The 14,815-nt window shown below is 54.8% G+C and overlaps 1 protein-coding gene across 5 annotated transcripts in view; it reads right to left on the reverse strand.

Moving 5' to 3' along the window:
* Positions 1-1,946: 1,946 nt before the first annotated feature.
* SLC29A1 (solute carrier family 29 member 1 (Augustine blood group)) overlaps positions 1,947-14,815 on the reverse strand; it is a 33,227-nt gene continuing 20,358 nt past the window's right edge. For 3 of the 5 annotated variants that reach the window (XM_054280371.1, XM_054280376.1, XM_054280375.1), the window contains 12 exons: positions 9,160-9,242; positions 8,611-8,692; positions 8,230-8,390; positions 7,864-8,003; positions 7,522-7,656; positions 7,272-7,369; positions 6,854-6,944; positions 6,647-6,735; positions 6,398-6,506; positions 5,031-5,116; positions 3,217-3,416; positions 1,947-2,674 (listed from right to left, as the gene is read on the reverse strand). In XM_054280371.1, the coding sequence (XP_054136346.1) occupies positions 2,563-2,674; positions 3,217-3,416; positions 5,031-5,116; positions 6,398-6,506; positions 6,647-6,735; positions 6,854-6,944; positions 7,272-7,369; positions 7,522-7,656; positions 7,864-8,003; positions 8,230-8,390; positions 8,611-8,692; positions 9,160-9,188 (1,332 nt within the window). In that variant the 5' untranslated portion in view covers positions 9,189-9,242 and the 3' untranslated portion in view covers positions 1,947-2,562. Of the gene's footprint in view, positions 2,675-3,216; positions 3,417-5,030; positions 5,117-6,397; positions 6,507-6,646; positions 6,736-6,853; positions 6,945-7,271; positions 7,370-7,521; positions 7,657-7,863; positions 8,004-8,229; positions 8,391-8,610; positions 8,693-9,159; positions 9,243-10,006; positions 10,173-14,815 lie in introns of those variants that run through there. The other 2 variants (XM_054280374.1, XM_054280372.1) reach the window with 2 other exon arrangements.

The following is a 14,815-nucleotide window of genomic DNA, read 5'->3' on the forward strand; positions in this document are numbered from 1 at the left end:
CAAATAATCTTAAGCCTTACCATTCCGGTATCTGCAGCAGTCTGTCCGCTTCTGAGCTCCTCAGGACAAGAGAGCAAGAGAGACAAGGAGCTCCTGGAACCGGCCCAGCGGAGGGTAAAAAAGATGATTAAGGGACAGGAACTTCTCTCTTAAGGGGAAAGGATGAGGGAGCTGGGCCTATTCCGCCTCGAGATGACTGAGAGGGGAGCTCATGGATGCCTGTAAGTATCTCAAGGAAAGGTGTGGAGGACAGAGCCAGGCTCTGTTTGGTGCTGCCAAGCAATAGGACAAGAGGCAGAAAGCACAAACTGATGCACAGGAAATTCTACCTGAAAATGAGGAAGAACTTTATTGTGTGGGTGACCCAGCACTGGAACAGATTGCCCACAGAGATTGTGGAGAGTCCATCACTGGAGGTGCTCAAGAACTGTTTGGACACAATCTATGTGCCTATGCTCTAGGATGACCCTGCTTAAGCAGACATGGTGCACCAGATGATCCACTGTGGTGCCTTCCAGCCTCACCATTCTGTGATTCTGTGTTGAAGCCGTGGGTATAAAAGCCCTGACCAGAAAAGGAAGCTGGAAGTGGGATGAGGAGAGCTCCCACATGGGTTTTGGTGCCTGGTGGTGCAAAGAGGTAATGGCAGTGAATGAAGTGGGACAGGGGGAAGAGGATTCCCGCTGGCAGGCTGGTGTAGTTCACCCCAGGAGCAGGAGGTGGCACTCTGGCTGTTCCCAGGCACCAGGAAAGCTCGCAGATGCAGTGCTGCAGGTCACTGCACCTCAAAATATGAAGGTGCATCTGCTCTTTGTCGAGGTGTCAGTGGTCCCTTGGTGTACCTCGAGGGCACCATCCCTGGGGTGCTGGTGGACGAGAGGCTGGCCATGAGTTCACCACGTGCACTCACAGCTCAGAAACAGCGGTGTCCTGGGCTGCATCCAAAGCAGCACGGCCAGCAGGGAAGGGACAGTTTTCTGCCCCTCAGCCCTGGTGAGAGCCCACCTGCAGTGCTGCATCCAGCTCTGGGCTCCCCTGCACAGGAAGGACACGGATCTATTGGAGATAGTCCATAGGAGGAACAGCAACATGATCAGAGGGATGGAGCACTTCTCCTACAAGGGATGTCTGAGAGAATTTGGATTGTTCAGCCTGGGGAAAGCTTTGGTGTGACCTAATTGTGGCCTTCCAGTACCTGATGGGCACCCACAATAAAGAGGGACAGGGACAAAGAGTATGTAGTTACAGGACAAGGGGGAATGGTTTCAAACCATTCAAACCAGAGGGAAGGTTTAGATGTTGGACAAGAAATTTATTACTCTGAGGGTGGTGAGGCACTGGAATAGGTTGCCCAGAGAAGCTGTGGATGCCCCACCCCGGGCTGGATGGGGCTGCACGTAACCTGGTGGAGTGGAAGTTGTCCCAGCCCATGGCTGAGGGGGTTTGGAACTGGATGATCTTCGAGGCTCCTTGCAACCTTACCATTCTGATGTTATGGTTCCACAATCCCCTTCCCACACTGGCTGTGTCCCTCAGCTGGCCCTGGCTGTGCAGGGCATGCACACAGCATTCCCACCATTTCTGATGCTGGTGGCAGGGCACTACAGGATGGTAAGGAAGTGCCAGGGCCCTCTCACTTCAACCCCTGACCCTCCACAGCCCCTCTCCCCTGTGGCGACAGAGACAAACACACGCACAAAGGAGCATTTTGTCCTTTTTATAGAAAATGGCAACTGTATAACACATTTACACAACAAGGGACAGGAAAGCCAAGGGAAAGGTGAGCCTTCCCTTGTAGCACACATGGGTAGGGACGGCAGCTTCGTTGGGAAGGGAGTTGCTGCTTTTCCTCTTGTAACCCACAGTAAAACCTCCTGTCACACAACCAGGAGGCTGAAAAAAACACAATGCCAGAATCACCAAAAAAAGGGAAGAGAGGCAGGGAGAGGGGTGTGGGTACCTCCTCCTCCCTCAGCCTAGCCACGGTGTTGGCTCTTTCTGTGGCTGGGACACAGATGTCTACACTTTAGGGACACACTGGTTGGGGGGATGTGCGTATAGCAGAGAGCAGGGATGGGAGGCTGGCTGGGGCTCTCCTCCCCATTCACAAGTCTACCAGCAGGAGGAGGGTGTGGGGTATTTCCAGGCCCCCTAGGAGGAGAGGAGAGAATCTCTTAGGTGCTTTGGAGACAAGGGCAAGAGAAGGAGTAACACTAATTACCAGCCTTTCACTCTCTCGGAGAGAAAGAGGCTGAAAATGGCTTTCGGCCTTGAGCCAGGGAAGTTACACAGCATGGGAGGCAGCTGGAGATCCTGGGGTCTTACAACACACACAGCACGGGGAAGGAGAAGGCACGTGGGCCTGAAGGCATCACACAGCCGAGTGTGGCAGGAACCAGGCCAAGCCTGCGGGAGTGGAACCGTCCCTGGGTGTGCTGTGGCAGTGTGATTTGGCAGGGACAGGTGTGAGCTGTTGTTTCCCCACAGTGCTGAGGTGTCCAGGCCCTCAGTGGAGGATGCGGAGCCATCTCGTGGTGTCCCTGCACCCTCTGTGTGCCTCTGCTAGATGAGCATTCGGACCAGAAAGGAGAGAGCAGCTCCTAGGGCCAAACCCAGAGACAGGAAGAATGCCATGACAGCTCCAGCTGTCTCTGCTTCGTGCACAAGCACTTTCCTATGGGAGAAACAAGTGTCAGATCCACCCTCAGGATGCGTGTCCAGTGCCCTGCTGTTCAGTCTGCAGCAGAAGAACGGCAAGAAGAAATCCCCCTTGGCTCCCAGAGCCACAAGAACTCCAAGTCTCCACACTGTTGGCTCATGAAGTGCATCAGGCAGGCCACCCTGAAGCTCCTGGCACCAGGGACATCCCTCTCTGACCCCTGTGGGGCTCCTTGTGCTGCCTGTGCTGGGCAAGGCTGCTCACCCTGCTGTGGGTGCTGTGCCATGCTTTGCTCCCCTCCAGATCCCCGCTGCACCCAGCCCCCTCCCCTGTGTGACAGGTGGGGAAAACGGAGAGCCCAGACAGCTTCCTCATCCCTAGGATATGGAAGCACAAGCCTGGGAGATGGGACACTGTGGGTAGTGACAATTCCCTTCTGTGCCTGTGACCTCTTCTCCAGATGCCAGAGCTGGGCAGAGCTAGAACTCCACAAGTCATTCCAGGACTGGCATCTGGGGACATAACCAACCCTTCCCTTGTCCCCAGCTCACACTCACTTTGGCCCGAAGCACATGCAAAGGCTGGCCAGGTAGCCATTGGAGATGGAGAAGAAGATCATGAAGATGATGTACCAGGCGTCATGAGAGAACACAACGGGCAGGTAGTAACGGGGCTGCACGTTGCACAGCATGAAAAGGGGGACAAAGATGACACGGAGGACCACCATCACTGGCAGGAGGCAGCTGTCCATCCCGGGCTGGGAGAAAAACACAGATTGCTGAGCAGCTGAGAACTGCACATTCCCCATCCCATGGCATGCTGGCAGGGCTGTCCCTACTGCACCGGGGCTGTGGAGGGGCCAGAGATGGCAAAGCTGCTGAGAGACTTTCCTGGCCACAATGAATCTCAGCATCACCACCTGCAGTCATAAGAAGGCTCTAGGTCTGAAAGCCCTGTTGCAGGTGACTTGAAGCAGCACTAGAGCCAAAATACTGAGCCAGGCTTGTGGCAGTGGGCAACTGTTAAGCCCCTGCTGGCAATAGTCAGGCAGGCCAGAGAGCTCAGTGCAGGCTCATGCAGTGAGCCAGCGTGGCTGAGGTAAAGCCCCTCTGGTGCCTCAGTGCCTGCAAATGACTTTAGCCAGCTCTTCAGCATCCTTCGCCATCCCCTGCAAGCAGGGCAAGATCCAGCAGTCTGAGAAAGGGATTATGCTGGAGCTGTTTTAGAATGTGCTGGGAAAGGCATGGACTGAGTTACAGTCTCCTTAAGTCCTACCAGAGTTCCTGAGCCACTAAGGCTGGGACAAAGAAGGAGGTGCCATCCCCCTGTGTTGTCCCTGCAGCTGGGACTGGGACTAGGCAGCCCCTAGACTGAGACAGACCTCGTCCCCCCAGTGAGGTGCCCTGCAGGGTTCACTGGTCTGAGGTGAGGAGAAGCACCACAGCTGCCTTGGGAGCTGCTGGGCTGGCGTGGCCACAGGAAACTCCATGAACACAGGAGGAAACTGAGGTTAGGCCAGCTGCCGTGCCCATGGGGCAAACTGGAGACAGCAGCTGCCTCTCCTGCTTGAGAAAAAGAGTGAGCGGGGCCCCAACCAGGGAAATGTGGCCCAAACCACATGCAGTCAGACTTTCCACACAGCCTTGTTTTGGAAACATCTCCTCCTAGGTCATCCCACCATGGAGGCTGTGGCCTGGACACCAGGCAAGGCGGCTCATGGCCAAGACCGAAAGCAACAAGCAGTGATGGCCAGCGGAGAAGCAGCTCCAGGCCACGGGGAAGGCAGGCCCAGGCAGACCCCATGGGGCATGTGGTCCTGAGGAGCTTCTCCAAACAAACATCCTGAACAATACAGGGGGAAACAGGGGTGGGTGAAAGGGCAGGAAGAGACCCAGACAGGAAAGCCCCTTTCCTTGCCCATCCTGAGGAGATGAGAGCAAGGGGATGTGGCAGGGGACAGTTCTGTGACCCACATGGCATGGCCCTGCCCTGCGCCAGGACAAGGGTCTTTGAAGCAGCTGTGTCCTGTGCCAAGGCCAGAGGTTTTATTTTGGGCTGCCTCGTCTTTCACCCTCTTTCCCTGTCACCATCCTGTCTCGTCGTTTGCATAGCTGGAATGAAGGTTTGTTTACAGAGAGGCTGAAATGGAGGAGGCACCTTCATCCAAGCCATGTTGAAAGAGAGGTGGGAAGACAGAACAACACTGTGGTTCTCGGCTCTGACCCATAAATCTGCGCTTAGAGCTTAAAGCAGGAGTTATCTCTGCACCTCCTTCCTGCTCCAAGGCATGGATGGCAGCTCCAGTGAGAGCTGTGGCTGAAGGACCTAGGGATAGACACTGCCTGGCATTTGCTCCCTGCCCCATACTCACCCATGTGAAGAGGGCAGTGAGACTCCGTCCTGTCCAGTCAAAGACGTTAAAGAGCAGGAAGCAGGAGACAGGAATGAAGTAGAGACCTGAAGAAGGGGATGGTCAGTGAGAATCCAAATGTGCCCCAATCACTCATAGTCACTGCACAGAGACTGTCTGTCTTTCAGATCTAGGTCCTACCAGTTTCCCACTAAGGCCTGGAATGGTCTCCCAACCCGGTTGGTGTCCACATCCAAACCATCATGCACAGTGGTTCCCTCTTCCCTTCCAGCATTCTGTATTGGGTTTGTGTGGCAAGGTTTTGGTAACAGGGTGCACTACAGGGGTGGCTCCTCAGAGAAGCTGCTAGAAGCACCCCTAGGTCTGACAGAGCTCCAAGACGGACCCACCACTGGCAAAGGCCATCAGTGACAGTGGTAGGGCCAATGGGATGACATATTGAAAAGGGAAAAAAAAAATCTCAATGTCTGCAGTTGTACCCAGAGAGAGAAGTGAGAATATGTGACAGAAACAGCTCCGCAGACACCAAGACCAGTGGAAAAGGACGGGAGGAAGGCGCTCCAGATGTCAGAGCAAAAATTCCCCTAGAGCCTGTGGTGAAGACCATGGTGAGGCAGACTGCCCTCCTGCAGCCCAAGGAGGTCCACAGTGAGTCAATATCCACCTGCTGCCTGTGAACACCACCCTACTCTGAAGCAGGTTTGCCAGCAGGACTTCTGACCCTGCAGGGGGCCCATGCTGGAACAGTCTGTTCCTGAAGGACTCTGTCCCATGGAAGGGACCCAGGCTGAAGCAGTTCATGAAAAACTGCATCCCATGGGAAGCACTCACATTGGACTTCAAGGAGGACTGCCTCTCATGAGAGGGTCCCCATGCTGGAGGAGGGGAAGAGTGAGAGGTGTTCTCCCCCTCAGAAGGAAGCAATGGCAGAGGAAATGTGTGAAGAACTGACTGCAACCCTCATTCCCTGTCCTCCTGCACTACTGCAGAGGGAGGAGATAAAGAAATTGTAAATAAACTTAAGCCTGGGAAGAAGGGAGGGGTGAGTGGAAGGTGTTTCAAGATTTAGTTTTTATTTCTCATTGTACTACTGTGATTTGACTGATAAATAAGTTAAAATAATTTTCCCCAATTTGAGTCTGTTTTGCCTGTGACGGTAATTGATGAGTGATCTCTGACTGTCCTTATCTCAACCCACAAGCCTTTTGTCGTATTTTATCTCCCATCCACTTGGAGTGGCTTTGGTGCGCACCTGGCATCCAGACAGGGTTACCCCATCACACATACCTTCAAGCCCCACCTTCTTTTCTCCCATGTACCTTGTTCTCAGTTTTTCCCTACCTCATCCCCGTCCCTGGCACACTTACCCCATTTGTTTCCCTCTCCGAGGACAGTGGACACGTTAGCTGTGACGGCAGGAAAGACGCCAATGGTGACAGTGAAGACGAAGCAGACAGACAGAGCCAAGACCCAGAGCTAGGCAGATGAAAGAAAAATGCTGGTACCAAACACAGGGCAAGAGACCAGTGCAGGGCTGGTCTCCTCTCCCCATGTTCTCCTACACCTGTGCCCATCCAAAAGGAAGGGCAGGACAAACTCGCTGGAAACTCACAGACCTTCTTAAAAATAGCAACGACAGAGGGCTGCTCATCAGGGTTGTGGATAGGGATGATCTTTGAGTTATTCTGCTCCATCCCATTCTCATCTGCAGGGAGAGACACAAGTAGGGCATAGCAGGCCCCAGAAAGCCGAGATCTAATTCAGTCCTTCTATCTCATTCTTTCTTTAAGTTCTTTTTTCTTTTCCTTCTCTCAGCTCCTCACCTTTCTTAATCAAGTCTCTCTTGGTCTCCAGCTCTGCATTGTACACGCGGTACTCTGTCTTGTCCTTCATGTAGTAGTATCGGAAGAAGTCCTGCAGAGAGACAGCAGGGAGGACTCATTCATGCGTGCAGAAAGAAGGCTGCCAGGGGCTGTGTGACAACAGCAGATATGGGCAATATGGGCAGAGTATTCCTTCCAATTATGTCTGATATTGATGCTTTCCTGCTTACCCAGGGACTCAGATACCCCAAGTACACTGGGGTATCTGTGGTGGGAAGTATCCCAGAGTGCTCAGGGAGAATAGGAGAAGCTGCCCTGACACAAGAAGTGGAGGCTGCTAGTGGGCCACGGTTCTTGTGCTGGGATGTGCAAAGGTCCAACGTCCCCAAGCCCTTCCCTACCAGGACAGCAGTCTCACCATGTGAGGCAGAATTACGTAGGAGACGATTGCCAGCACGATTGTCACACAGGCCGTGGTGAAGTAACCGATGAAGCTCTCGGGTTGCTGGGCACCAACTGAGAGCACAGGAAGGGAGAGGAAAGGAAGATGATGACAGCTGAGAGGAGAAAAGCCCTGCTGCCATCTTCCACACAGCATGACCTCGGCAGATGCTGTGACAGCAGTGGTCTGGGAAGGCCCTGTCACCTGCAAGGCGGGGATTACTCACTGGCAATACTGAAGATCATTGCCAAAGCAGCGAAGGTGCCTGCCAAACCCTGCCCACTCATGATGGGGGCCGTGTAGCTGACAGGCAGGAGCCCTGCCAGCCCAAACAGGCTGCTCTGGAGAATGGCGCCGAAGGCTGCAAAGGGGAAGGATGAGCAGATATGAGAAACCAAAGGCAAGGATGGACTGCACCTCTGCAGGGAGCCAAGGCCCCTGCCTTGTGAGGCAAAGCAAGTCCCCCTCCCCCTTGGCTCTCCCACTGTGAGGTTCATGTTTTTCTCCCAGAGGGATCAGCCCTAGCCATGGGGCTGTGTCCCCCTTCTTCCCCCAGTGCTTCACTCACAGTTGATGAAAACAATGCTGATCATGGTAAAGACGAAGAAGGGAAGAGGCTCCATGGGGACTTTCACCATGATCGCGGTGACCAGAAACACCAGCCCAATGGCCACCAGGCTGCCTGAGATGCGGATCTGCTGGGGAATCCTACAAAAGAAGGTCTCAGTGAGGAAAACCCAACCCCCTAAAAACCTGGGGCTTGACCAGGCTCTAACTGTGGGAGTCCCAGCCAAACCCTGAGACAGGAGACTGGTGTTTTGCCTTTGACTTGACTGAGCTGGCTGTAGCTTGGCTCAGTGCTGGAACAGGAGAACAGGCCAGGGCAGGGTGGTCCTATGGGGGCTGGCAGGGGCAAGGACAGAGCAAGGCTCACCGCTGGTGGATGAAGGAGTTGAGGCAGGTGAAGAGAAGTAGGGGCACCATGGCGCAGAGAGTCATGAAGTTGTCAAACACGGACTGCAGGTAGGAGGGTGTGACAGTCTGGTTCCCGACATGGCTCGTCTCCTCCGAGTCCCCAAGGCGACTGATGAAATACTGCAAAGGAAGGAGCCTGGTGGGGCTGAGATTCTGTGAGGCCTTCCAAGGCCACCCTTATTCTCTGTTCAGACCCATCCCCATCCCTCCTGCTGCCTCAGTGCCACTCATCACACCCAGGTCACACATGCTGTGCCATGCTGCCACATCTACACCATGGTCTCTAGACATGACAGGGGACAATTACTGTCATGGACAACAGCAGGAGGGAAGCCCTCACCTCCCTGGCAGTCATGAAGAAATTCCATGGCAGCAGCGTTCCCAGGCCGAGAATGAAGAAGATCAGCCAAACAGCCTTGTACCTGTGAAGGGAACACAGTGGGTTTGGAGCAGAAGCTAGGTATTGCTTCTGACTGTCCCTGACCCTGTGGTGGGAGGCATCAGACAATATTTCGTGCCCCGCCCCACAGCCCTTGCTAGCCTGGGCTGCCAGAGATGCTGCACGTGTGGCACTGCAGAGGGGCTGTGGGAGGCCCTCCCCAGGAGGCTACAAATGCAGGGAGAGGCTGGCTGCTCCTCAAAATGTGGCACCCAGATACACAGCATCCATAACAAGGTCTGGGAAAGAGTTAGGCTCCCCAGGTGTGTTTACAGGGTACTGTTTACAGTTTACAGCCCATTTGCTGTGAAAAAGCTGAGAAAGAAGGGACAGCTTGGTAGGCCAGTCAGCATGCAGCAGAGGGAGTCTCCCAGATGCTGGGTCCCTCTGGCCGAACACCCCCTGGTATCCTGGATGTGTCCCCACAGCTACATCAGAACCCATCATTACCTATCTTGGGGCCCGTCTCTTGCTGTCATCTTGTGTGGCAAGAGTTAGCACAGGTCCCAGCAAGTCTTATGGCTGCTCTCCGTCTGGAAAACAAACAGAAGATTTTACGGGAAAGTGAGCGACACATGCCAGGCAGGGGCAGCACTGGTTTTAACCCCAACCCATGCTGCCAGTAAGTGTTCCACAGTACTGGGAGTCAAACACCAATGCAGAAAATGACGAGAGGACAGCGCAGGAGCTTTGTAAACCTGCAGCTCAGAGTCCTTAAGCCAAGAGGCTGTGGCACACAGCCTTATTCTGCTGGCCAGGCACAGTAAGCCTTCCCTCCGAAAGGAAACTGCTTTCCCGAGATACCAGGCTGCTCAGGCTGGCTGCCCAGCTGCTTGCAGCAGGTTCTTAAGGGATTTGTGAGCCTGCAGCTCTCTGTCCCCAATCCTGGGGCTGTGAGCGAAGCGTGTGCGCAGTGGGCTGTGTCTGCCCACCCTGCCTGCCCCAGCTCCCTCCAACGCCCGGGGCTCGGTGCCGCAAAACAGACATTTAATTCAGCAGCCTCTCCGGACAGAACCAGCAAATCTCCCCTTTTCAATTCCACCTCCCTGGGGCTCTCACAGCCGTTTCCTGGGTCACCTTGAAAAGCCAAGGGCGTCCCCGGCACTGCTGTCGCCTCCCGGGCACCCACCGCTCCTTTTTCCCCGTCACCACCTGCCCAGGCGCTGCACCGCTCAGACACCGCTCCGAGAGCCCCAGAGACGCGGCTCCCAGAGCCCAGAGAAGGGACTTTCCCTCCCCGGTGACCCCCTTTTCCCGGCGCAGTGGGATTAGCCGCCAGGAGGAACCGCGGGCCTGCCTTGTCCTTTTCCAGTCGGGGCGGCGCAGCATGGGCTGCTCCGGCACTTGTCCCAGCGCTTCACCTGCAGCGGGGCTGCCGGCGCCGCGTCCCCGGCCCGCCCGGGACATGCCCCGCCGATGCCTGCTCCAACGCCGCCTGCAGCATCCCTGCCCGCGCCCTGCCAGGTAGGGCGGAGGAGGGGGAGGAGGACGAGGAGGAAGAGGCAGGCAGCAGCATGCTGGGATCTGTAGTCCCTGCCAGCCCCGGCTCGCACTGGAGGCAGCGCAGCCCGTCCCTGGCGCAGGTGCCCGTGGGCTTCTGGGCAGAGCTCGCCTCCTCCTCCGGTAGGACCCTGCCGACTGGGAAGCCTGAGCTACCATGGAGCCGAAACATAGCCGGTGGGATGTGGAGAGGGATTGTAGAAGCTCCTTGGGCCGCTTGGGAAAGACAGAGCAGGACAACAGTATGTCCGCTAAGGATCGAGGGCTCTGCCAGCCCGGCAGGTGCCACCCTGTTGATGCCGGAGCCATCTGCAGCACCGCTCCCCTGCCTTCCCACACAGACAGCTCGGGGGCATGACAGCTCCTGCCTTGCCCTTGTGAGCCAACCGGGCTTCCAGAGAAAACATCCCAAAATCCCCTCCTGACAGCCTGCCAGTGCCTCTGCGGGGAGGAGACATCCTCACTCGGGATTAGCAGAGGGATCTGCAAACACAACTGCAATCCCCTCGCACACAGAAGCCTCACCGGGGCCATTGCTTGTCTCCGAGCAAACAGATCTCAACCCAAAATAGGCAAGAGAAACTCAGCTTCCCCCATGGGTCCCCAGCAGGCCCCAACATGCTTCCCTTGCCAGCCAAGCCGCTGATCCCCCTTCCAGCCCCCACCAGGTCACACTGCTGTCCCTAGAAATAGAGGCAGGGACTGACGCCATAGACATACCTGGGAGAGAGGACAGAGCCAGGGTGAGCCCTGTGTTCGGAGTATTTGAAGGCAGTGTGTCCCCTGCTTCCACACCCCCTGCCCTTGGGGGCGAGCGGCGGGCCTGGCTCAAGTCACGGGGGCCGGAGCCCCGCGGGTTCAGTGGCACCCGCGGAGGAGAAGAGGTATCGGGTACCAGAGCTGGCACACCGCCCAGGTCCTGCTGCCCAACCATCCAGGGAGGGGAGGAACACAAGGGTGCTGAGGAGGAGATGACAGGAGCCGGGGGTGCTGGGGAGGAGGCAGTAGGGAGTAGGACTCTGGGGGTGCTGGGGCAGGGCGCTCCACCATGCTGCTTTCCCACCACCTCCTGCTTCCGTCCGGAGAGTGCCCACATCCCTGTGTCAGGAGCCCAGCCTCCTTGGCAGCCCTGCAGTCTCCTGCCCTGCTCTGTTTGTTTTCTGTCTCACTTTCCTAAATGCCTCCTCTAATTTTTTCCACAAAGAGACAGTGCCTGCCAAGGGCAGCAGTCATTACAGCAGGAAACACTTCCAGCTGCTGGCTGTTACAAAGAACCCTACAACAAACAGAAATGTTACATAACCAACACCAGCAACAGGTGACAACCCTGCTCCCACTTGGGGAGAGCTGCCCATGGGATGTGGAACAGATGCCACTCTCCCAGCTGGTACACCACAGCTCCAACTGCCCCCTCCAGGAGTCTGCTGGTGTTTAGCCCAGGCACCAGCTTGGTGGCTGCACATCCTGAGGGACACAGAAAAGGAGGAGAAATGTGGGGCCTTGGCGTAAGGATGTCCCTTTTCTTCCTGGGCATAGAGCAGTCTGTCTTACCCCATGGAAGTGATGTCTAAGCAGAAGAAGCAAGATCACAAAGGGTGGGCTTAACAAACCATAAGCTAGGACATTTGAGCAGATACAAACAGGAGATGGCACAATTTTAATTGCCCATTTATGACACACAAAGACTGTGACAGACGCTGAGTGACGCCCTTGGCGGCCATGTGCAGCCCCATTGGCAGCCAAGCCCAGAGAGCTGACAGCAGGGCCAGCTGTCACCAAAACTGCCTAACCTCTGCAGAAAAACCCGCACTGCAGGACAGCCACACCTGCAGGCAGCCATTTGTCACCTGGCGTTGGACACTTCCCTACCTCTCCCTTTCCCCACATCACCTTTTCCTGCTGCCTTCACCAAGGGTAAGCACGGTGCATGCTTAGTTTCCCACTTGAGCAATTCCCTCATGCCATATACGCATGCTATGGCACCATGGAATTGTACCCAGAAACACCAGATTTTTAAAGAAAAGCCATTTACACCACACCAAGTGTAGAAGTGTCCTGGCAGTCCATAGCCAAGGGGTTGCCAGCAGATTCACCAGCAAGCACCTCGTGTCCTACTGGCACCATTTGTCAGGGGATCATTTTGCAGGGATAATGTCAGCACTTCCTCCAAGCACGGCCAAGATGGGACAGGACCAGCTGCCTCACCGGTCTTTCACCCCATCCCCTGTGTCCGCTCGCCCACTGGGTTACACCAGAGTTCTCCTGGCAGGAAGGCTGATCCAGGGGCCCCTCCAGGTTTATCTGCAGGCACAGAACAAGCCCAGCGCAGGTATGCAGGTCACATGAAACCTTGGTGGCCATGACTCAGCTGAAGATAGGAAACGCTTACCGAGACGGCCCCGTTTCATGAGATTTCATATGCGTGCCTGAACTCTGACCACGCTGCTTGGGGATCCTCCTTCCTTGTGCTGGGCTGCAGGCAACTCCACCTTTGGGACACACGCTTGTATTTCACAAGACAGATGAGTGTGTGCAGTTGCGCAGCACCGCTGTGGGGCTGAGATGAAAACAAGCTCTCCCAAAGCAAGGGTAGGCAAGTGCCTTGAGTCAAAGCAGAGGCTGGTCCAGCTCAAAGGCTGTCTCCATCAGAGTGCAAAAACAGATGCCAGGAAAGAGTAAATGTGGCATGAGTGTGGACTAACTGTCCAACTGTTTTCCCAGCCTCGGAGCTGGAAGGGAGATTATGTTAATGTGTTTTGTAGCCATGGTGGGTTTCACTTCTGTGAAATCTTGCTTCCCCCTTCAGCTCAGGAGCTCCTGAGAGAGGGCAGCAGCTCTCCCCACATGCAGGGCCTCACCAGGGCTCCCTTGCCTTCAACATCAAAGGGTGGATGAACACTGGAGTGGCTGCTTTACAGACCTGGATTGTATCCACCCAACAGCACATTTTTCAAACAGAAATTCTAGCTCACTTAGTCATTCAGGCATGGCTCCATGCCTTTAGTCCTCCTTGTTGCTTTTCTCCAAATCTTCCCTGGCTCCTCTCGATCCTTACAGAGATTCTGGTGCTGGGGGCACATAGGGACTGGGTGGGGGTGAGACACCAATTTGAAGAGTGGCACAAAGCTTTCCTGCTTTGTTTCTGCTTTATAACTGGGAAAGATGATTCAGTGTGTTTTCATACACACTGAGCTATCTGAAATCGCCCTAGGCCTTGCTGTGGCCGGCTCACGGCTGGCTTAGTGTATAATCTTGTTTGTGGATTTGGGGCTTCTTCCCTCCCCCCCTTGTCTATCACTTGATATTTATCTAAACTGAATTTCAGTTGCCTGGTGTAATGGCTGTCAATGGTCCTCCTAGCTGGCACTTGTCCCCATGAACCTGAGTAATCCAAACACCTCAGCAAAGACCTGTCATCTCATTGCTCATTCTCTTTTCCAGGTCACTCAAAAATATGTTGAAAAAACATCTGACCAATGCAAAGATCTCTTTTTTCTGGAAAAACTGACTGCTGACTCCTACACTCTCTTTCCTGTTTTTGTACTAATTTTGGAGCTGAGTGAGGACTTTCCCTCTTGACCAGCAAGTTCCCTTAAGAACTAGGCTGAAAGCCGGAATTTTTTGGAGGAAGCAGTGTGGGCACTCTGAGCCCAGACTCCCTAAGAAGTGCTGCTCCAGTCCTGGGTGCCTCCCCACCTGCCACAGGACCTGTCCCTGCACAGACACCCAGGACATGCTGCAGATTCAGCAGTTGGCTTTCCCTGAACTTCCTTCAGCCCTTCTCAGAAAATAACGTCATATCTTTCCCTCCTCCCAGTCCCTGGGGCTGGAGCAGTTGCAAATGAATGACCAGGGGCCACAGTCACAATCAGCCACATCACCCTCCCTTTCCTTCTGGGGAACACTGCCTGACCCAAGACACTTGTTGCTGTTTACCTTTGCTTTCTAACCTTTTTCCTGCTCTGAGGAGCTTCCCAAAGAAAGGTGGAAGAAACTGTTCAGGTTCTTGCAGAGCTAACAGTGAGATAAAAGCTTCATCTGTCTTTTCTGCTATGGCCTGTCTTCCTCTGATCCCTCATCCATCCAATATCCTGCAGCAGGTTTCCTAGTCCTGGAGTGCTTTTTGGCTGTTCCCATCAGCAAGTTGATAGCACTTCCTCTTCTTCTTGTCCTGTCTGCCTCTCAGTAAACAGCCTTGTGATGCCATCTGCTCTTCCAGCCCTACTCCGTGCCTGCGTCCTGAGGAGACAGCTTAGCAGGGGAGCAGGAGGGAGCAGGTATTTCTGCTTTCTCCCTTGATTTGCTGTCTGCAGACAAAGTCCTCTGCTTTGCCAGGGCTTGGACAGAAAAAAACCTCTTACCAGGTGCTCTGTGCAGCACCTTCACCCCACACAATGAGGGTCCCTGGGTAATGTTTCTGACCCATTTTATCTTGCTCCCTTTGCTCCTCCATAGACAAAAGAAGAGGCACCTCTAAACCCCCTCTGCCTTTGGGCTTGCTGCACCAGCAGCCACCGCAAACTCCTCACAAAGCAGCAGCTGTGGATTCTGACCCTGCTCCCAGCACTAGCTGTTATCTCAGATGCCGGGTGGTGCAGGGGGAGCA

Source organism: Melozone crissalis, unplaced genomic scaffold, assembly GCF_028551555.1.
Source record: "Melozone crissalis strain CALT ecotype California unplaced genomic scaffold, PUWL_Pcris_2 ptg000027l_1, whole genome shotgun sequence".
In the NCBI taxonomy this organism is placed as follows: domain Eukaryota; kingdom Metazoa; phylum Chordata; class Aves; order Passeriformes; family Passerellidae; genus Melozone; species Melozone crissalis.